Source organism: Urocampus carinirostris, chromosome 1 (assembly GCF_059441175.1).
Source record: "Urocampus carinirostris isolate Australia breed hairy pipefish chromosome 1, RoL_Ucar_1.0, whole genome shotgun sequence".
Classification (NCBI taxonomy): domain Eukaryota; kingdom Metazoa; phylum Chordata; class Actinopteri; order Syngnathiformes; family Syngnathidae; genus Urocampus; species Urocampus carinirostris.
In genome coordinates this window covers 62,714,884-62,739,186 of record NC_142349.1, presented here as the reverse complement: position 1 = coordinate 62,739,186, position 24,303 = coordinate 62,714,884, and the positions used below count along the sequence as shown (strand labels likewise).

The following is a 24,303-nucleotide window of genomic DNA, read 5'->3' as shown; positions in this document are numbered from 1 at the left end:
TTATTTTATGTCATTGTCTCATCTCATCTCATCTCATCAGCTGCACCGCTTATCCTCAGTAGGGTCGCGGGGGTGCTGGAGCCCATCCCAGCAATCATCGGGCAGTGGGCACGGGACACCCTGAACTGGTTGCCAGCCAATTGCAGGGCACACAGGGACAGACAACTCACTCGCTCAGTCAAACCTAGGGACAATTTGGACCAGCCAATTCACCTGAAATGCATGTCTTTGGAATGTGGGAGGAAACCGGAGTGCCCGGAGGAAACCCACGCAAGCACAGGGAGAACATACAAACTCCGCACAGGAAGTCCGGTAGCTGGATTTGAACCCACGCAGGAGGTTCCCACGACCTCAGAACTGTGCCGCACACGCGCTAACCACTGCGCGCAGTGCTGCCCCTTTATGTCATTGTATATATCTATTTTTCATTTTTCATGGGCCATTTGTGTGATTTCACTAAACATTAATAGTGATTTAAATTGTAGGCAAAATTCAACCTAAACCAAATCTCAAAGTCATGTTTATTTCAAGTTATGTTTATTTGTATAGTCCTTAATCACAAGGAGTCTCAAAGGGCTGCACAGACCACAGATTATTGCAAACTACAGACCATTATTACACCATCCCCTGATCTAAAACCTACATGACGGCAAGGACAAACTCAAAAAGCTCAACATGAGGTAAATGAAGAAACCAGGATGACCAGGCTGCAACGGATGTTGCAATAACAATTAATACACGGATATTGTCAACATAAAATATAGGTTATTCATATGCTATAGAATACAAGTGTGTTTTAAGACTAGATTTAAATAGTTCCACTGAGGTTGCAGATCGAATCTCAGGGGGAAGAGCATTCCACAGGACTGCGGCCCGAATGGAGAACGCTCTCGAACCTGCGATTCTCTTCTTGGCAGTAGCTCAGGAAGTAGAGCGCTCGTCTTGGGATCAAGGGATCCCAGTTCGAATCCCAGCTCGTCCGTGTTACATGTCGAAGTGTCCTTGGGTAAGACACTGAACCCCTAATACCTCCAATAAGAAGGTTAGCGCCTTACATGGCTGCAAGGCCGCTATTGGGAAAATGTGGAGCACATTGTAAAGCGCTATATAAATGCAGACCAGCATTTTCAAAACATTGTGCTGTCATATCTACAAAAAACAGAAGTTGTGCATGTGAATGTAAATTTGACTCATTCAGTAGCAAATATATTTAATTTTTGCAACCAAAATGATTTTATTTTGGACAATCAAGAACATGTTTAATAAAAAGAAACATGCCCCTGAAAATTGGTTAAAATAATAGATAGATAGATAATAGATAAAATAGATTGTGTTATCTTTTGATTAAATCCTAAAAAAATAGATAATTTTGTTGAAATCCAACAAAGAACAGGCTAATCATTAAAACGTACAGGTTGACAGGTATGATAATATGCTTAAGAATCCGTCCCTTGTGTAGGGTTAAACATGTCATTATTATTATTTTTCTTTTTACTTTATTTATTTTATTTACATATTTTCAGATTTTTTTTGTATATATACATATTTTTTAAACGGTCCTGGCGCTGTCTGTCGGACCAAAGCGGTACTACAGCTCTCACAGCCCTCTTATTTGCATCGACTCAATTACTTAGTGGGTCATAAATCACCTGATACAACAAATCAACGATCTAATAAGTTGCCAACGCTTTTAATAATCAATTTTATCGATTCGTTGTTGCAGCCCTAGTTACATGTATTCCGTTTCTCTCCAAGCCTGCCAATCTTTTGCAATGTATCATTTGCTATACTCTTACTCTTAGATATGCCTCTTTGATGCATTGTGGTTTGTGTTTTGTTTTTGCAGGAAACTACTCAAGTCGACGCTAGTGCTAATGCCGCTTTTCGGCGTGCACTACATCATATTCAACGCCATGCCCTACACTGAAGTTTCTGGCATCCCTTGGCAGATCCAGATGCACTATGAAATGCTCTTCAATTCATTCCAGGTAATGCTTTTATTTTGAAAGTTTTGTGTTTAACAGGATATGATACTTATATATATCACTATGGTTATGATTTTAGATCATGAAGAACTTAAACAAAATCGTGAGTTCCGAAAATCATTTCAGGTGTTTACAGTATAACAGACACTCAAAATAAGAAGAGAAGACATCAATAGATTTTGAGCTTGCAAGGAGAACAGGGGAAGACCATATAAAACCATCTCAAGATGTAAAAACAAATCTAACCTGTTCTGATGGTCCTCCCCTGAGCCCTTTCTTTTTATTAAAATCTCTGAGGTTGCAAAAGGCAAATCACCCCTAAAGGGTTTGGATATCAAAGAACAGCAACATTATGGCCAATACTGACAATAATATAAACAGTGCACAAGCTCTCGATAATAGTCAAAATAACAAAAGGTGAAGAATACTGGTATAATTAACCCAGCTCTGGCATCCAAAACAATATTACAGATGCTGCCCTACTTACAAACGAGGTTCCGGACGATCGTTTGTAAGATGAATTGGTTCGTAAGTTTCTATATTTTATGTTTAAGGTTTATATAGGTATGTTTAAGGCTTGTATAAGTAACCTGTATTGTTTTGAAACTGAAAAATATTTTTTTTGTAAAATAATATGCTTTATAAGATGAATAAAATTAAGTTTAACTCACTTTTGGAAGATGAGCTTCAAGAGTTAGGCGACTTCCTCTTCCGTCGTAGAAAGTGGCCAAAAAAAAGCGATCCAACCATTTTCTCAACCGCATCAAGCTTTCTTATTCCACTTTCATTTCGAAAGAAACGCCTCGCCTCTTCTTTACACTATACACCAACCATATTGAACGGATGCACGAGATAATAAACAATAAAAAAGTCCAAGTTCTTAGCGCGCTGGAGATACAGTATAGAATGTTTACACACGAACTAGGAAGAGAAAGCGGATTTCTTCTTCGGGGTGGATGCTCTCACAGCGCCACCACACGCCGGTAGTGGCTGAAACAAGCGCCACAGTAATGCCCTGTACTCCGAAAAAGGTGCACATAATGCAAAACCGAACTCACAGCAATGTCCGGATAAGTTTTGACATCCCAAAAAATGTTTTTGTATCTACCGTTTTTCGTAAGTCGAATGGTCGAAAGTAGGGAAGCACCTGTACTTTCAAGTGTTCATAACCTAAAGCAGAGAACAACAATCCGCAAGCACTGAATAATAGTCAAAATAACTTAACACTGGCATTATAGGCTTTCCTTGTAAGTGATCTATCAAAATAGAGAACACCACTGTTCAAGTGTTTAGTAGGAGTGAAAATAACCCAACCCTGGCATTATAAGCAAGTTTATAAGTTTTTAGAAGTCCAAAAAATAGATCAAGCGCTCAATAAAAGTCACATTAATACATCTGGTTCTTATTAAGGCTTGCCTTAATATTTAGTGATAATGAGACTTAAACCTAAATGGTGTTATCCAAGAATAATAATATTTAATGTATAGCTCTTACACTGATGTTAGAAGCAATTGTCTTTACAACTGTTCAATAATCAAAATAGAGAACAGTGCGCAAGCACTCAATAGTAGTCAAAATAACCCAACACCAGAATTATAAGCAATCTTCTTTGCAAGTGTCTAATTTTCTCTAATAGATGACAACAGTGCACAAGCACTCAATAGCATACCTGTCAACCTGTACGGTTTTGCCGTACAAAGTATGTTTTTTATGCATTTTAAGACGAGTACAACGTACAAGAAAATCTGTACTGAAAAACGCAAATTTGTCAATCACATGCGTCTGCCGCCTGAGGATTTCCCATCATGCATTTTTCAGAAAAAAAAAGATATTGTGTACGATTATTTTGTATTTTGTACGGGAAAATACAACAGTTTGTACGGGCATGGAGCCGTGGAGGTTGACAGGTATGCAATAGTAGTCAAAATAACCCAACACCGGAATAATAAGGAATCTTCTTTGCAAGCGTTTAATTTTCTATAATAGAGAACAACAGTGCACAAGCACTCAATAGTAGTCAAAATAACCCAACACCGGAATAATAAGGAATCTTCTTTGCAAGTGTTTAATTTTCCTTAATGGAAAACAACAGTGCACAAGCGCTCAGTAATAGTCAAAATAACCCAACCCTGGAATTACAAGCAATCTTCTTTGCAAGTGTTCAATAGTCAAAATAGAAAACAACTGTGCTCAAACAGATTAATAATAGTCAAAATGACCCAACCCTGGCATTATAAATCATCTTCTTTGCAAGTGTTCAATGGTCAAAATAGAAAACAACTGTGCTCAAACAGCTTAATAATAGTCAAAATGACCCAACCCTGGCATTATAAATCATCTTCTTTGCAAGTGTTCAATAGTCAAAATAGAAAACAACCATGCTCAAACAGCTTAATAATAGTCAAAATGACCCAACCCTGGCATTTTAAATCATCTTCTTTGCAAGTGTTCAATAGTCAAAATAGAAAACAACCGTGCTCAAACAGCTTAATAATAGTCAAAATGACCCAACCCTGGCATTTTAAATCATCTTCTTTGCAAGTGTTCAATAGTCAAAATAGAAAACAACCGTGCTCAAACAGCTTAATAATAGTCAAAATGACCCAACCCTGGCTTTATAAATCATCTTCTTTGCAAGTGTTCAATAGTCAAAATAGAAAACAACTGTGCTCAAACAGCTTAATAATAGTGAAAATGGCCCAACACTGGCATTTTAAATCATCTTCTTTGCAAGTGTTCAATAGTCAAAATAGAAAACAACCGTGCTCAAACAGCTTAATAATAGTCAAAATGACCCAACCCTGGCATTATAAATCATCTTCTTTGCAAGTGTTCAATAGTCAAAATAGAAAACAACTGTGCTCAAACAGCTTAATAATAGTGAAAATGGCCCAACCCTGGTTTTTTAAATCATCTTCTTTGCAAGTGTTCAATAGTCAAAATAGAAAACAACCATGCTTAAACAGCTTAATAATAGTCAAAATGACCCAACCCTGGCATTTTAAATTATCTTCTTTGCAAGTGTTCAATAGTCAAAATAGAAAACAACCGTGCTCAAACAGCTTAATAATAGTCAAAATGACCCAACCCTGGCATTTTAAATCATCTTCTTTGCAAGTGTTCAATAGTCAAAATAGAAAACAACCGTGCTCAAACAGCTTAATAATAGTCAAAATGACCCAACCCTGGCTTTATAAATCATCTTCTTTGCAAGTGTTCAATAGTCAAAATAGAAAACAACTGTGCTCAAACAGCTTAATAATAGTGAAAATGGCCCAACCCTGGCATTTTAAATCATCTTCTTTGCAAGTGTTCAATAGTCAAAATAGAAAACAACCGTGCTCAAACAGCTTAATAATAGTCAAAATGACCCAACCCTGGCATTATAAATCATCTTCTTTGCAAGTGTTCAATAGTCAAAATAGAAAACAACTGTGCTCAAACAGCTTAATAATAGTGAAAATGGCCCAACCCTGGCATTTTAAATCATCTTCTTTGCAAGTGTTCAATAGTCAAAATAGAAAACAACCATGCTTAAACAGCTTAATAATAGTCAAAATGACCCAACCCTGGCATTTTAAATCATCTTCTTTGCAAGTGTTCAATAGTCAAAATAGAAAACAACCGTGCTCAAACAGCTTAATAATAGTCAAAATGACCCAACCCTGGCATTTTAAATCATCTTCTTTGCAAGTGTTCAATAGTCAAAATAGAAAACAACCGTGCTCAAACAGCTTAATAATAGTCAAAATGACCCAACCCTGGCATTATAAATCATCTTCTTTGCAAGTGTTCAATAGTCAAAATAGAAAACAACTGTGCTCAAACAGCTTAATAATAGTGAAAATGGCCCAACCCTGGCATTTTAAATCATCTTCTTTGCAAGTGTTCAATAGTCAAAATAGAAAACAACCGTGCTCAAACAGCTTAATAATAGTCAAAATGACCCAACCCTGGCATTATAAATCATCTTCTTTGCAAGTGTTCAATAGTCAAAATAGAAAACAACCGTGCTCAAACAGCTTAATAATAGTGAAAATGGCCCAACCCTGGCATTTTAAATCATCTTCTTTGCAAGTGTTCAATAGTCAAAATAGAAAACAACCATGCTTAAACAGCTTAATAATAGTCAAAATGACCCAACCCTGGCATTTTAAATTATCTTCTTTGCAAGTGTTCAATAGTCAAAATAGAAAACAACCGTGCTCAAACAGCTTAATAATAGTCAAAATGACCCAACCCTGGCATTTTAAATCATCTTCTTTGCAAGTGTTCAATAGTCAAAATAGAAAACAACCGTGCTCAAACAGCTTAATAATAGTCAAAATGACCCAACCCTGGCTTTATAAATCATCTTCTTTGCAAGTGTTCAATAGTCAAAATAGAAAACAACTGTGCTCAAACAGCTTAATAATAGTGAAAATGGCCCAACCCTGGCATTTTAAATCATCTTCTTTGCAAGTGTTCAATAGTCAAAATAGAAAACAACCGTGCTCAAACAGCTTAATAATAGTCAAAATGACCCAACCCTGGCATTTTAAATCATCTTCTTTGCAAGTGTTCAATAGTCAAAATAGAAAACAACCGTGCTCAAACAGCTTAATAATAGTCAAAATGACCCAACCCTGGCATTTTAAATCATCTTCTTTGCAAGTGTTCAATAGTCAAAATAGAAAACAACCGTGCTCAAACAGCTTAATAATAGTCAAAATGACCCAACCCTGGCATTATAAATCATCTTCTTTGCAAGTGTTCAATAGTCAAAATAGAAAACAACTGTGCTCAAACAGCTTAATAATAGTGAAAATGGCCCAACCCTGGCATTTTAAATCATCTTCTTTGCAAGTGTTCAATAGTCAAAATAGAAAACAACCATGCTTAAACAGCTTAATAATAGTCAAAATGACCCAACCCTGGCATTTTAAATCATCTTCTTTGCAAGTGTTCAATAGTCAAAATAGAAAACAACCGTGCTCAAACAGCTTAATAATAGTCAAAATGACCCAACCCTGGCATTATAAATCATCTTCTTTGCAAGTGTTCAATAGTCAAAATAGAAAACAACTGTGCTCAAACAGCTTAATAATAGTCAAAATGGCCCAACCCTGGCATTCTAAATCATCTTCTTTGCAAGTGTTCAATAGTCAAATGGAGAACAGCAGTGCGAAAAAGCTCCATGATAATCAAATTAGAACCCCCCTGGCATTAGAAGCATTCTTCATAGCAAACAAGCAGATTAAAAACAAATTTAAAACAAACTACGAATAAACATTGAAACATTTTCTTATCCCTATTAGCATCCTGTGCTCTCCTGGATTTAAAGTGCATACACACGTGTCGAAGAAGTGAACTTCTAATGCTAATGCTAGCATTGTGGATTGGCCTGTTAGCTGCTGATGATAACGTCCTTGGGTTGACGCCTAATTTTAACCGCACTAATTTAATAAAATGTTTTTATTCAATTTAAACCAAGAACCAGAAAGTAAAACGATTTCTTTAAATATCGGATTTCTTTCTGTAAAACATGAAAATGGGTTCAGTAATGTGTTAATCATCCTAATTTTTCCCTTAAAGGATCACAACAAAATCAAGATTATAGATTAAAAAAAACAAAATCATAATATAATTTTGTCATATCGCCCAACACTAATTCTGCTGATTGTTTGTGTGTGTGAGTGTGTGTGAATGGGTAAGTGTGAAGCACATTGTAAAGCGTTTTGGGAGGTCTTCATTGACTTGAAAAGCGCTATATAAATGCAGACCATTTACCATGTACCATTTCAATTCGTACCTAAAAACTCAATGTTGTCCGAATCTGGTTTAAATTTGGCGTCGGTAGGAAATGAGCTATTAGCATTTGTGGTGATAGAAGGGGACTTCAAATAAACTCTCAAACACAAAAAAATGGCTAAGGAAAACAAACTGAAAGCTAGTTTTAGCATTAGCCGTGCCCGTCAGGCTGCTAGCTAGTTCAATCGGCTACAACTGCCAGTTCTAATCAACGTCGTGAATATTAATCCGTGTTGCTGACGCTATCGCTAGCAGAATGATAAGGGTTAGTCTGGCAGATTTAAACGCTAAAATGATGAATCCAAACTCCTGCCGAGATATTAATTTGCCAATGTTTCTGAACGTGCTTGCATTCGCAACCGTTCTTAAACACATCAGCAAAATCTCCTTCGATTTCCTGGAAGTCTGCTTTGTCGGCATTTCCAAATATTTTGATAAACGATCACTCCGAGTGCAATCCCAACAAAAAATTTTAAGGCTGACTCGCCAAATATTTACGCTTACGCTTCAAAATGAATTGGTTTGCTGTCGTCGTTGTTTAAGCATGTTGAGTTTAAACTTAGGCAGCTTTATTCTGATATTTATATATACGCTGATTGGCTGCTTCCTCTTTTCTAAACCCCCGCTTTCCTGTTATCATTGGTCGGATCGTCTGTGAACCTACGCTACACGCAAGGCAAACGATTGTGACTCCTGACTCTATCCTGCCCTGTTCTTCGTCTGATTCCCGTTGCCGACCTTTTTCTGAACCCGTTTACGTTTTTGCTCCTCTGCCCTGGCCATTGACCTGTTTTTTCCTCACTCTCGACTTTGCCTTCGCTCGACACGGAAGTGCCAGCGATCTGCTACCCGTGACCGATGATCACCGGATCGTGGGTGCAAGTCCTTTCTCGTTCTAAATAAAGCAGAGTAAAACGAACGCAATTGGGTCCCGTCCCCGTTCCTGGTTCGTGACAGAGGTCTTAATCATTGGTCCTGAAAGTCAGAGAGAGAAACTTACCAACACGACAAGATTTTAAACGTATAGATTGTGGAAAAAAAAAATCGACTCTGAGCTCAATTTTATTCCAAATGTCTAAAATATACCGTAAAAGTTGGATGTAAGGCGCACCTGATTATAAGCTGCACCCAGAACATTTTAAAGGAAGCATTTTGTGCATACATAAGCTGCATGTGCCCACAATGAAGCTGTCAGGACCAGATTGGAGACAGGACCCACTTGCGTTACGTTTTTCACAAATTTGATTGGATCCTGGGTTGCGCCCGGTGATTGCTGGACGCGGGAAACAGGTCACTCTGAACGCGGAAGTGGATCTTCCCTGGCGAGCAATGGCAGTGTCGGGAACAGAAAACGGGTCAGTAGCCGGGACAGGAGAGCAAATCGGGGTCGGAATTGAGTTGTAAGCCACGGAAAGGAGAGTGGACGTGGTTGGGGACAAAAAGAGGTCATAAACCGGGACCGGGGAGTAGACGTGGTCAGGATCAAAAATAGGTCGAAGCCGGGGGACAGACGGGAGCAAAAAACAGGTGGGAGTTGGGGTCGAAAAAGGCTTGCCTAGTGTTAACTGAGGTTCGCAGACGGACTGACAAAAGGGGACAGATAGGAGTGGGTTTCAATAGGGACAGGGAGCCAATCAGAGTCCGAGGCAGTTGGCGCCAAAGGAGCGGGCACAGCTGATTCACATCGGTAATCATGACAGAAACATAGGATCAATTTGAAGGTGCTTTTATTTTACAAGGATAATAAAAAAACAAAAAACAAAGTTGTACATGCCAGGATTTGAAAAAACGTCTCTCGTTTTCTACGTAGAAGAAGTAAACCATAGTTTCCTGGCTTGGAAAATGATGACACTTGCTTTCAGCTTTTAGAAAAATAGGCTGGTTTTTAGTGAGGAAAAAGAAAAAAATTGCTAGTTCTCAGTGTGGGGAAAAAAAGGATGACTCTTTTTAGCTTATAAAAAAGTACGATGATTTTTAATGTGTAAAAAAGGACGCTAGTTTTTTGATGATAAGTAAAAAAAATGTGCTGGTTTTCAGTGTAGAACAAAGGATAACGCTTGTTTTTAGTTCATAAAGATATGCTAGTTTTAAGTGTGGAAAAGAGGGTGAAGCTGGTTTTTAGCTTGTGAAAAATATCTGCTAGTTTTCAGTGTTGAAAGACAAACAACTGTCATGAAGCGGAAGAAGGATCAGGACCCAAACGCGTGACGTTTCTCACACAAGCCTTTTATCTGACGGGAAATGGGGAGTCTTGCACCTTAGGCAGCAGTCTGGCGTGAAATGATAGGAAGCCAGAGGCCGACGAGATCGATACCAATTGCCCAAGTCGATACCGGACAGAACGGGACAGATAGGATTGATAATGAAACAGGATATAGAAATAAAACAGGAAAAACTAGACGGGAACGAAAACTGGAGAGAATAATAAACAGGACAAAAATAGACAGAAACGAAAGTGGAAACCGATATTAAGCAAGACAAACATAAACAGGAGCAATACCGGACAGGAAATGCCAACAGGAAACAGGACCGAGTCAAAACCCACGTCTGGCGGGACAGAGGTTCGTTGACGGACAGACCAAGGAAAAATGAGAGCACTGAGCTTAAATAGACGGAAAGCCAATCTGTCAATGAGCCGCAGCTGACGCCAGACGAGCGGGGCCAATTGGGTGCAGTGGCAACTGTAACAACAACGCTTATATTCACTGTCGAAGAAAGAAACAAGCTTGCGCGGAGTAAATGTTCCTGGTTTTCAGCTTTGAAAAGAATATATTCTTGTTTTTAAGCATATAAGAACTAAGGCAGGGGTGTCAAAATCATTTTAACTCGGGGGCCACACGATAGAACAAACATTCGGTCGGGGGCCAGACAAGTAGATTAAAGAGAAAGAAAAAGAGAGATAAAAAAATAAGAGAAAGAGGAAGGGGAAAGGAGAGAGGGTGGGACAAAGAAAGAGAGAGAGGGAGAGAGAGAGCGTGAGAAACAAGAGATAAAAAGAGAAGTCGTGAGAGGGGGAAAGAAAGGGAGTGGAGGAAAGAAATCCAAAGAGAAATAGAAAGACAGAAGGAGAGAAAAGAGAAAGGAAAGCGCGAAGGGTAGGAAGAGAGAAAGAGAAAAGAGAGAAAAGGAAAAAAGGAAGTTAGAGCAAAAGAAGTTAAAAAGACACAGAGAGCGAAAGAGACAAAGAGCAACAAAGGAAGAGAAAAAGAGAGACACAGAGAGTGAGAGACAGAGACAGAGTGGGAGAAAGGGGGTGGAAAAGAAAGAGAGAGAGAGAGAGAGAAAGAAATAAATACAAGTACAGTGTCTTTGTGAGCGGCACCTGGCTTTGGCAACATCAGGTGGACATATTTCAACCTGCAGCTTGTTTTTCTCTTGCGCTTCTCTGAGTGTTGTCTCGCGGGCCGGATTCAATCCTTAAGCGGGCCTGATCTGGCCCGCGGGCCGCCTGTTTGTGTAAAACACCTACCCCGGTTATTGTTTTGTTCTCATAAGCTCTTTTTGCTAAGTGCACAGAAACTGTACTTGATTTTCTGTTGCAGGGCTTCCTTGTGGCAATCATCTACTGCTTTTGCAACGGGGAGGTAAGCAACCTGACCAGACGTCTGCGGGAATTCCCGACCGTCCCTAAACGCACCACGCTATATTTCCAGGTGCAAGCGGAGATCAAGAAGTCTTGGAGCCGCCGGACGCTGGCGCTCGACTTCAAGCGCAAAGCGCGTAGCGGCAGCAACACCTACAGTTACGGCCCCATGGTGTCGCACACTAGCGTGACCAACGTGACGGGTCGGGGGCCGCACGCGCTCCACCTCACCACCCGTTTGGGGCCCGCGCCCCTCAACGGGCACCGCAACCTGCCCGGCTACATCAAAAACGGATCCGTGTCCGAGTGCTCGGCGCCCTCCACTGGCCAGGAGGTCCACGCCGAGGAGGAGCAGCGGGCCACTTCGCCGCCGCAGGGGGAGGAGCCTTCGCCCCAGGTGGCGGAGGAACGGGAGACGGTCATGTGACCTGCCCCCGGACCTGACCCATCGAGCGGTGAATGTGCATCAGAGAGAGTAATACAATGCAGCTTTTGTCAAAAACATGTTGTTGTTTTTGTTTTTTTACAGAGTGCAAACCGATGCGTAAGCGCTCAATGAAAGTAAAAATAACTCAATTCTTATAAACAATCTTCTTTGCAAGTGTTCAATAGTTATATTAACAAACAGTGTGCAAGCGCTGAGTAATAGTCCAAATAACCCAACCCTGGCATTAAAAGTGATCAGGGTTACTTTAACTGGATTACTTTCAATTACTTTTGGATTACTCCAATACCAAATATGCTGATAAAAGACAAAAGAAACTAAATATGAATCAAATGATGACTCACAACACGTGGTAAGCTTTCTCTCTTGGCTTTGATCTCTTTGATCTCCGGCAAAACTAACATAAAATGCGACAGAAACAAAATGAAAATAAATTCAATTACTTTTGGATTATTCTAATACCAAATATGCTGATAAAAGACAAAAGAAACGAAATATGAATAAAATGATGACTCACAACACGTGGTAAGCTTTCTCTCCTGGCTTTGATCCCTTTGATCTCCGGCAAAACAAACATAAAATGCGACAGAAACAAAATGAAAATAAATTCAATTACTTTTGGATTATTCCAATACCAAATATGCTGATAAAAGACAAAAGAAACGAAATATGAATAAAATGATGACTCACAACACGTGGTAAGCTTTCTCTCTTGGCTTTGATCTCTTTGATCTCCCGCAAAACTAACATAAAATGCGACAGAAACAAAATGAAAATAAATTCAATTACTTTTGGATTACTCCAATACCAAATATGCTAATAAAAGACAAAATAAACTAAATAATAATCAATTGATGACTCACAACACGTGGTAAGCTTTCTCTCCTGGCTTTGATCCCTTTGATCTCCGGCAAAACGAACATAAAATGCGACAGAAACAAAATGAAAATAAATTCAATTACTTTTGGATTATTCCAATACCAAATATGCTGATAAAAGACAAAAGAAACGAAATATGAATAAAATGATGACTCACAACACGTGGTAAGCTTTCTCTCTTGGCTTTGATCTCTTTGATCTCCCGCAAAACTAACATAAAATGCGACAGAAACAAAATGAAAATAAAGTCAATTACTTTTGGATTACTCCAATACCAAATATGCTGATAAAAGACAAAAGAAACTAAATATGAATAAAATGATGACTCATAACGCGTGGTAAGCTTTCTCTCCTGGCTTTGATCTCCGGCAAAACTAACACAAAATGCGACAGAAACAAAATGAAAATAAATTCAATTACTTTTGGATTACTCCAATACCAAATATGCTGATAAAAGACAAAAGAAACGAAATATGAATAAAATGATGACTCACAACACGTGGTAAGCTTTCTCTCTTGGCTTTGATCTCTTTGATCTCTGGCAAAACTAACATAAAATGCGACAGAAACAAAATGAAAATAGATCCAAACAGCTTGCCGACATCTTTTTTGCCGTTCCATGTATTCTGTTACTCCCCAAGCCTGCACAAAATTTAGTAATTTTATTCATATTTAGTTTCTTTTGTCTTTTATTACCATATTTCGTATAGGAGTAATCCAAAAGTAATTGAAAGTAATCAAGTTAAAGTAACCCTACCCAACCCTGTAAGCGATCTTCGCAGGTTTTAAATAGTCTAAATAAAACTACCCTGCCTCCCAAGCTAGCATTGCGTTCAAGGCCACTAAGTGCTAATCTTTGGGTTAATGCCTAAATTCAAACCATGAAATTAAAATACATGTTTCTATTCAATTAAAACCCTACGCAGAAAATACATTCCTAACGTTCCCTCTATTCCCAAGGAACGACATCACCACATCCTTAATATATACATATACATTGTTGTCAGGACCAGAACGGAGACAGGGACCCAATTGCGTTACGTTTCTCACAAGTTTTATTGGAGGAAAGAGTGTCGCAGAACGTGGGAAGCAGGTTGCTCTGAACACGGCGAGCGATGGCGGTGTCGGGAACGGAAACGGGTCAGTAGCCGGGACAGGAGAGCAAAAACGTGGTCGGGGTCGGAAGCGAGTCGTAAGCCAGAAAAGGAGAGTAGACATGGTCAGGATCAAAAGCGGGTCGAAGCCGGGGGACAGACAGGATCAAAAAACAGGTGGGAGTCAGGGTCGAAAAAGGCTCGGCCAATTAACATGACATGCATGTTTTTGGAATGTGCGAGGAAACCCAAGCAAGCATGGGGAGAACATGCAAACTCCACAAAGGAAGGCTGGTAGCTGGATTTGATCCTAAGACCGCAGAACTGTGCCGCGGACACGCGATCCAAACATGGAGAAAACTATCATTTTCTTCCCCAGAAAGTATCTTATAATTCCATTAATGACGCAGGTCATAATTCATAAAAAAATAATGAAGTAGTGTTGGGGTGGTGGTGACGTCATCTCTTTGGAATGCCAGGAATGTTGGGGTTGGGGTGATGTCATTACTTTGGAATACACAGTATGCCCGGAGTATTGGGGTTGCGATGACGTCATATCCTTGGAATGCCAGCAATGTCAGGAATGTGGGTTTTAAAAAAATGTGACAGGTGTCACGGTTGCCATGGCGCCCAATTGGCCCTGCCCGTGTGGCGCCAGCTGCGGCCCATTAACAGATTGGCTTTCCGTCTTTTAAAGCTCAGAGCGCTCTCTCTTACTTTGTCAGTCTGGCAACAAACCTCTTCCCCGCAAGACGTTGGTTCTGACTCAGTCCTGTTTTACTGTTGGTATTTCCAGTACAGTATTGTTCTCGTTTATCTTTGTCCTGTTTAATATCGTTTTCCAGTTTCGTTCCCGTCTATTTTTGTCCCGTTTATTATTCTCTCCAGTTTTCGTTCCCGCCTTGTTTGTCCTTTCTTATTTTTGATATCCTGTTTCATTATCTATCCTGTCTGTCTGTCCCGTCCTGTCCGGTATCGACCCCATCTGTCCGATATCAGCTCGGGCACCTGGAATCAATCTGGTCGGTCTCTGGCTTCCTGTCTTTCCACGCCAGACCGCTGTCTAACGTGCTTGACTCCCCATATCCCGTACAATAAAAGGCTTGTGTGAGAACATTACGCGTTTGGGTCCTGATCCTGTTCTGGTTCAGGTTTACGAGCCTTTTGACAAAAGCTGCCCAAAATTATTCTCTCTTGCATCAGTCTAAAAAACTGGCACTTTTTTAAATTACTTTTTTATTCTTTTACTTCCACTGCCATGATTTGTTTTTAAATTCTTTTATTCTTTTAATCGTCAAGAATTTCTGAGAAACAGCCTTAATCGATCTCACGGACAAGCGTGAAGATTCATTTCTTTCGCAAGTAGTTTTCGGAAACAGTTCTCATCAATGGAAGGAACTCAGGTACTTCGAGGAAGCTTTTGTTTTTTTTACGATGAAAGACATTGAAAGCATTTAGCGAATCTTGCTCGAGAGCGAACTGTTTTATTTTGAAAGAATGTCGCCGGACTTCCTGGAAGCCTCTCCATGAGTGTCGTAAGTTTCTCTGTAGCTGACGCTGTGCTTTAGATGCTGCTTTCAAGGTGTGTATAAAAGTCACGTTGTTTACAAACGCCATTCCAATTGTGAGCTAATGTTGCAAAATAAGCGTGGGAATGCCATTGTGGGGGAAGCATTATGGACTGGGAATGATGTTTGAAATGCTAAGTAAATCGATTAATTGTGTAATGGTTACGCTTTCCAAATAAACCATGAAGCTTTGAATCTGAGTTAAAGCTCTAAAGTTGCTTTAACCGTCCAGTTAAAGCTTTAACTTAACTTTAACTTTTAAGGTAAATTTGAGTTAAAGATGCTTTACAGCTCACACTTAAGATGAAGTTTAACCCGAGTTAAAGATGCTTACGGTTTAACAGCAGAGTCCAAGCTTCTCTTTAATTTTGTTGCTAATTTCAAAGAAATTTTAAAATTGTAAATCAATCAATTAATTGATCGATTAAGCTGTAAAAAAATGTTTAAAACAGATACTGAACGTGTTTTAAATGTGTAATTGACATCTAGCTGTTAAACAATAAATGTAAAGCTTTGAAACTGAGTTAAAGCTCTAATTCTGCTTTAACTCTTGAATTAAGCTCTAAAATTACTTTAACTCATCAGTGAAGTTCTGGTTAAACACGCTATAAAGCTAACACTTGAGTTAAAGTTAAATGAAACTCAAAAACGTTTAGGTTTAATAGAAGCACTGAAACAGCTTTAACTCAAGAGTTAAAACAACTATGACTTGTTTCAAATAGCTTTAGATATGAACTTTAACTGAGAAATTGTCATAAGGAGAAAACTATTTCTTTAACTGCTGTTAAATAAGCTTTTAATCTGAGTTAAAGCTCTAATCCTGGTTTTATTCTTAAATTAAAGTCGCTCTCAAGCTCTCACTTCATAAAGTTTAACTCGAGTTAAAGATGCTTTAGGTTTAAACAAAGAGTTTCTGCTGCTTTAACTTTTAAGTAATTGGCTAATTGCAAATGGCTTTTGAAATTGTAAATTAATTGCTAAGTTGATTGGTTACGTTGTAAAAAAAATTGGTTAAAAACAGATAGTGAAAGAGCTTTAAATATGTACTTGACATCAGGGAAAATGGTTTTTCTGTCAAATGTAAAGTTTTTAATCTGATTTAACTCTTGAGTTAAACATGGGTTCAATATGCTTAAAAGCTAACACTTGAAAAAAGTTTGACTAGAGTCAAAGTTTAAAGCAGCTTTAACTCAAGAGTTAAAGTAACAAAGACGTATTTAAAATGGCTTTTGAGATAATAGATCAATTGATTAATTGATCGATTAAGTTGTAAAAAAACAGTTACAAATAGATAGTGGCAGACTTTGATATAAGTAATTAGCATCAGGAAAAGGTTTCTGTTGTCATCCATCAAATAAAGCTCTAGCACTTCTTTAACTCGTGAGTTAAATTTGAGTTAAACCTGCTCTAGAGCTAACACTTGAGATCAAGTTTAACTGAAGGTAGAACTGCTTTAAATCAAGACTTGAAACAACTTTGATTCATTTCAGACAGAAATGATAATTCAATTGATTAACTGATTTATTGTAAAAAAATTGGGGAGTGAAAGTGCTTAAATGTGTATTTGAGATCAGTGAAAATACTTTAAAGCACTAACATTTCTTTAACGCTTGAGTTAACTAAATTCGAGTTAAACAAGTGCTAAAGCTAACACTTGAGATTACATTTAACTGGTGTTAATTTCAAAACAGTTTCTGCTTTAAAAAAATAAAGTTTTAACTTTGAGACAAAGCTCTGAACCTGCATGACATAATAATAATAATAATAATAATAACATAAGAGTTATAGTTTAACTAGTCAAGTCAAGTCAAGTCAAGTCATTTACTAACGAGTTAAAGCAGCTTTAGTTTTAGCAGAAGAATTCAAAGAGTTATAACTCAAGGAATAACGCGGTTTTATGAAATGAAATGAAATGATCTGCATTTATATAGCGCTTTTCAAGTCAATGACTTCCCAAAGCGCTTTACATTGTGCTTCACATTTCCCAATAGCGGCTGTGATCTGTGCAGCCATGTAAGGCGCTAACCTGCTTATTGGGGGTAATTGGGGGTTCAATGTCTTACCCAAGGACACTTCGACATGTAACACGGACAAGCCGGGATTCGAACTGGGATCCCTTAATCCTAAAACGATCGCTCTACCTCCTGAGCTACTGCCGCCCCAAAAAACGCTATTTTAATCAGTTTGAACCAAAGAGTTAGGGCAGCTTGAATTCAGGAGTCAAAATTTGCTAACTTTACCTCAATAGATTAGCTCAAGAGTTCAAGCAGATTTAGCCTTACTAGAAGAGTACAAGGAGCTTTAACACAAGGGTTATTGCATATTTGACTCTACTTAGGTCACCTTTAACTCAAGATGTAAGGCAATTTAGACAACTTTAATCCTGCTTTAACTCAAGAGTTGGTGTTTAACTCAAGCGTTAAAGCAGCTCGAGCAATAACAGAAAAGTAAAATGAGCTTTCACTTAAGAGTTAATGCATCTTTAACTCGAGTCAGATCAACTTTAACTCAAAAGTTAAGACAACTTTAACTCAGTTAAGGCAGCTTTATATTTGTTAAAGCAGCTATATCTCAAGAATTAAAGTTAACTCAAGAGTAGGCGCATCTTTAAAGCTTTAACTTTAACAGCACAACAAAAAATTGCTTCAAATGCATTTCCAATGAACTTACTTTCAATGCGTTGACATGTATTTCTCAGCGGTTAATTTGGACTCTGTTGGCAGCCCCACAGCTCTGTACAAATCGATGTTTTGTGTTTGCATGTATATATTTTGTTGTGGATCATGTTTGTACATAAAAAAAAAAACAACAACAAAAAAACAGCATTTCTAAATTTTACGTGCATACCTAAACAGGCGATGTGTTTATTTATTTTTTTCAAGCATCGGGAAAAATGTTGGCCTGCGGTTAGGAAATGTGCTCTTGTTGTTATGTTTTTTTTTGCTGGGCAATTCTTTGCTATAAGCTTGGACCTCGTCATAGAAAATAAATGATAGGGTTGGAAAGGACCAGCGTTTTCTCTTTGTAGCAAGGCAGTTTCGTTCTTGCACTGTTGAGATGTTTTTTCCTCTTTTTTTTTTGTTTTTGCTCAATGCTGAGGTGCACGTCCGGCCACCCGGTAATGAAGTAAAACAACATGTTCTCTGCAGATTTTACTGGCATTTTCTGCAATTAATGCTCAGTTGTGTGATTTATACAAATGAAAATAATTATGACTAAATAACTATACTTGCGTTTGATCACAAAAAATAAGACGTAAATTTGAATAAAAAGGTATATTTTTGCTTAAAATTTTGCAACGGTAATACAAAAAAAATAAATACGTATGCCCCCTAAAATCGAACTCAATCTGAACGGAAAGGTGAGTTTTTGCATCAGTTATAAAAATAAACGTACATATAAATTTGATTTTTTTTTTAAATCAAACCCTGAATCTGAATTTCAATGCATATTTTTGTTTGAAATGTTGCGTCGGTAACAAAAATAATAATAATGAATAAAAAAATCTCAGTCTGAATCTGAATTTTAAGGTGTTTTTTTGCATGAAATTTCCAATGAATAATAATTAAGAAATACATAAAAGGGTTTAAATGTGCGCACAAAAAAAAATCTGATTTGAATTTGAATTTCAAGGTGTATTTTCACATGAAATTTTCAAAAAAATGTAAGTAATAAATGATAAATAATGAGTACATAAGTTAATAAATAAATGAATACACAAATAAATAATAATAATAACAATAAATAAATCAAAAACACATTTGAACTCGATCACCCCAAAAAAATAAAATCTTAATTAAATCGTCACATTATGCATTACTTGTAAAAAATATTTTAGAATGAAACTACCTTTAAATCAAATCACCTACAACAAAATCAAACTAAATCTGAATTTAAAGGTGTATTTTTGCATGTATGCTGCAATTGGGAAAAAATAACAAGTAAATAAATACCTGCATTTTTAATTTTGATTCAATAATAATAAAATAAATAAAATTTGAGCACGCACCCCAAAAAATCAAAGTCTGATTCTGAATTCCAAGGTGTATTTGCGTGAAATTTTGCATTAAAAATAGAAACGATACTAAATAAATAACCTTTGAATTTGATCACCCCAAAAATTCAAACTCCAAATAACTTAATAATAACATAGTAGGAACAATTTACCCGACTTTGAATAACAACAACGTGGTGATAATATTAATTACATAGTAATAACATAATGTGTTATTTATAGTGCAAATCAAACTGGCAGCCCCTTCATGCTAAAGAATGGCTTTTGAACTTAAACGTTTTTGATTTACCTAATTTACCTTAATTAAAATGAGTTTTCATGGAGAGGGTTGAAAATTAGGCTACAAAAAAATGAAATTCCTAAATAAACTGTAGCCAGAACTCCTGGTCTTTCTCCATTTTCTCCCCCATGTTTTTGTTTGTTTCCTTTTGACTTTAAGCTAAAATTGTATATTTTATTCCATCAGAGTACAAGCAAATTCCTTCCTAATCCTCTTCATGGACTGTGGGCTACTGTCGTCAAGATGCAATCCGGCTTTATCGGAGGCATGCAAAAAAAAAAAAAAGAAAAACCACAATTGTCTCGGCATCTTTAATTAAAATGTCACGGCGACGGACTTTGCTTAATCAAAAATAAAGATCAGGAGAATAGGATGGTATTTGAGCACTTTATTGCTATCGATATTCTTATCTTTATTAAAAGGAAAATAAAGTTTCGATTGTATCGTGTCAAATGATTGTGTTCGGCGGACCGTTAGCATACGGATCTGAACGTTTTAAGGGAATTTGAAACTTGTTGCCATGGAGATGAGGGACCGGGTGTACATAGATACGTGTCGAAAATATGGCTTGTGAATAAGACAATAAATGTGCTAGTTTTCTTGTTTCCTGACCTTTTTTGCGGCAATTTTTTTCTGAATTATTTAGTGGATCTGAGTGTTGAATTTCTACAAAAAAACCTGTAGTAAGTGGTCCCCAACGTGGGGCCCGAGGGCACCGGATAACCCCGAAGATCCCCTTAAGGCCTGCAAACTTGTGCTGAAAATAGCTTACCAGTGATGGGTTAAGTGTGATTTTCTAGAAAATTTCGAACTGGCATGATGTTTTGGTAGATGACTGAGCCTATTATGACCAAATGTTCTAATAGTTATAATCTGGTAATAACATTGTAATAAAATAGTAATAACTTGTTAAGTTTTTATTTTAAAAACACAATATTCAACCGGTAACTTTTCACTATAATCACAAAAAAAAAAAAAAAAAAAAAAAACTTTTAGCTTAAAAGACGCTGGGACCCTTCGATGAAAAATGCTCGAAACTATTCTCTTATAGTCTGGGCAGGAAATCAAAAATTTACTGCGATTTACTCAACAGTTATGGCCAACAAAAAATGATCGTGTTTATGTAGCGGTTGTAGGGCGCACCCACAAAAAATAGTTTTTGGTCCTATATCTTCCATACATAAGGCGCACCGGATTATAAAGCACTACAATGGGAACGTTGACAAAACAGTCAGATAGTTCAGTCAAACTTATTACCCCCTTAACATTCCGAAAGCTCGCAAAGAAGCAAATTTGTGTCTCAGACATGTACGGAAACAGTGTCTGTACGATGTCACCAATCACTCAAATGCATCGTTGCAAATATCATTCGGAAGGTTAAAGTCTTGGCATTCAAGAAATGCCAACCATTCCTTAGTTTCTATTTTCTTTTTCGCTCGCAACTTTACTGTGCATATGACAATAAACACTTGGAATTGAGTTTAATTTTAAAAAAGGACCCATCACAGAAACATCGATATCACTCTGAAACAAGATACTGGGAAAATATGTAGCCGGAGTAGCTCACCGAAGTCGTTGTGTTCAATAATAATGTGCAACCATGGTCCTCTTATATCCGTGAGTGTAGTAAATCCAGGAGAGTAAAATATTTACAAATACAGTACAGAATAGTAAAATACTGTTTTCTCTGTGCCGTCAACCCAACATGCTATTCACATTCATCTTTTTCTCCCAATTGCAGGCTTTGTTTTGCCCCTTTTGCCTATGCGAGCCTGTAAATGATAAAAAGGATCCGCCCACTTTACCTCCGAATAACTTTAGCCAATAGTGATCGATTCAACTGATGATTGACAAATCTTTTTCAGCCATTTGCAGGCTTTGTTTTGCCCCTTTAGCCTATGCGAGCCTGTAAATGATAAAAAGGATCCGCCCCCTTTACCTCCGAATAACTTTAGCCAATAGTGATCAATTCAACTGATGATTGACACATCTTTTTCGGCCAATTGCAGGGTTTGTTTTGCCCCTTTAGCCTATGCGAGCCTGTAAATGATAAAAAGGATCCCCCCCCTTTACCTCCGAATAACTTTAGCCAATAGTGATCGATTCAAATGATGATTGACACATTGGTTAGCCAATGAAACGCCGGTATATAAATCCCAGCATACACCGCGGACTACTTCGCCTTCGGGGGAAAATTAAGTCGGCGGCTGCTTTGCATTAGTTGCAAGACTTTGCGACTTAATATTGATTGTACTTACTGTATTATAAGGCGCATGGTCAGCTTTTGAAAAAAAATAAGACTTTTAGGTGCGCCTTATAGTGCGGAAAATACGGTAGTTTACTCAAGATTGTTTGGTCCCAACTTTCCATGTCTATTGCCCTGTGAAATTATCAACATGTTCTGTTATTCAAACGTCCATACACTTCAAGTACAGCTACAAAATAAATAAGAAGGTGTAGTAAGGTAAGTATAATTGTAATTTTTCTACGTAAAACTGACTTTTCCCATTATTTTCCAGTTTAAAAAAAGAATAACTTTTATCTGCATTATATTTTAGTTTCTTTTAACTTTTCATAGAAAATCAATCCTAAAAATGAGTAAAATTGTCTAATATTTTAACAAAGTTTTTATTTGACATTTTACTGACTTCCAAAATTAGAGTTTCTTATTTGAAACACCAGCCATCAACTTTGCCTCGTGTTCCTTAGTAGAAACACCCATGCCTAGCAAAAGTACAGGCAGGAATGGGATATAAAAAGATTTTGCAACATTTACACATCTCCCAGAGCACAGTGCGAGCAATATCAAAATGGAGAGAGCATAAAACCGCTAAAAAACTTAACAAGATCTGGCCATTCCTTTAAACAAGGAGAAAACTAATAAGAGAAGCAACCAAGTGGTACATTATCACATTGGATGACCTGCAGGCATACACAGCAGAGGTGGGGCAATGTGTGCATAAGATAACTACTAGTCATACGCTGCAAAATATGCCCTCCATCCAAGATTGGCAAGGAGAAAACCCTTTCTGTAGGAATACCATAAAAGGCCTGTAAAGCCAAATGGGAGACACAAATAGCTTGCCATGGTCAGATGAGACCAAAATCAAACATTTTGGGCTGAGTGCCCAAAGTGTTTTATTTGGTCTAAAAGAAACACTGCACATCACCCTGAAAACACCATCCCCACCGTTGAACATGGTGGTGGCAGCATCATGCTCTGGCGTTGCTTTTTCTTCAACAGAGATTGAGAAGAGCGTTAGAGTTGATGGGAAGATGAATGGAGCCAAATACTGTGCGATTTGGGCAGAAATCTGTTTGAGTTTACCAAAGATGGGGCGCAGGTTCACCTTCCAACAGGACAACAACCCTAAACATAAAGCAATATCTACAATTGAAAGGTTTAAAGCTAACAATATTAGGGTGTTATAATGTTATAACATAGTCCACCACTCAATCCTATAGAGCATTTGCGGAAAGATCTGAAAAAAGCAGTGCAAAAACTAAAACCATCAAACCTTATGGAACTTTAACTGTTTTGTAAGGAAGAAAAGGAACATATTTCTGTTCCAAGATATGGAAAAGTTGTAGTTGTTAATCATTTTGCAAGGCACTTTACAATTTTCCTTTTTTACTATTTTTTCTAAAACCGTTTCTAGTAAAATAATAAAAAATACTGAAAAATCAAACAAGTAAAATTGTCTGCTATGAAAGATGTTTCCTTTTTTAAGTATCTTTATTGGTTTAGTAAAAAAAAACAATTTTAATGTAAAAAAATATTCTTGAAAATGATATAAATTATCTTCCATTTGCCATTTTTGTTAAAAAGGCATTTTTAACTACACTAAAGTCACCAGCATTCAGGATGAAGCAGGGAATAACCAAACAGCAGAAAAAGACATCATGAATAGCTGGACAGACTACTGCCCCAAACTCTACAACCTCCCGACACAGTGAGACACTGAGGTCCTCAACAATTAAGGTCCAGGAGAAAGTTACATGTTTTCTTTCTCCAACAAGAAGTAAATGCAATAATTAACTCACTGAAGAATGGAACTGTTCCAGGAATAGACAGACGCATACGAAATGGTAGAAAGCTAATTAAAGAAAAGTTATGCTGAAGGTCCTATTGAACATACTGAAACCACAGGCTGAAAACATCCTTGCCGAAGAACAGGTTTCGGGAAAGGAATGAGCACCACAGAACAGACTTTTAATCTGCGAATCCTATGTGAGAAGTTTCATCAACACCAGAGAAATCTCTATCGCGTCTTTGTGAATTCAATAAAGGCGTTTGACTATATGGCAAGCTGCCCTGAGGGCTACCATGCGTAAGTACAAGATGAGCCAGAAACTAGTTCAGACCCTGAACAGCTGGACGCCAATGCCAAAAGTGTGGTACTGATCAATGGCACCATTGGAGCGTGGTTTCAAACCACAGTCGGTGTGAGCCGAGGTTGCTTCTCTCTGCATACGAAAACTTCAGTGGTGTTGTCTATCACAGGATCATTAGGACTGGCCAAGATAATTCTCCAGGGCACAGTCCAAGGGTGCAGAAGAAGAACTGGGCCGACAACATTAAGAAATGGACTGGTGCCAACTTTGCCAGAACCAATGTTCCCTGTAATTTTCCACGGGTCTGAGCGTTCACACAAAGTTGGTGA

General features: G+C 37.8%; 1 protein-coding gene across 2 annotated transcripts in view; it reads left to right on the top strand.

Annotated features, from left to right (window-relative positions):
• The window catches only part of pth1r (parathyroid hormone 1 receptor), a 69,952-nt gene extending 52,716 nt beyond the window's left edge, over nucleotides 1-17,236 (top strand). The window contains exons 9-12 of one of the 2 annotated variants that reach the window (XM_088348013.1): nucleotides 1,847-1,988; nucleotides 11,318-11,359; nucleotides 11,429-11,813; nucleotides 15,076-17,236. In XM_088348013.1, the coding sequence (XP_088204139.1) occupies nucleotides 1,847-1,988; nucleotides 11,318-11,359; nucleotides 11,429-11,785 (541 nt within the window). In that variant the 3' untranslated portion in view covers nucleotides 11,786-11,813; nucleotides 15,076-17,236. Of the gene's footprint in view, nucleotides 1-1,846; nucleotides 1,989-11,317; nucleotides 11,360-11,428; nucleotides 12,105-15,075 lie in introns of those variants that run through there. The other variant, XM_088348005.1, reaches the window with a different exon arrangement.
• The last annotated feature ends 7,067 nt before the right edge of the window (nucleotides 17,237-24,303 follow it).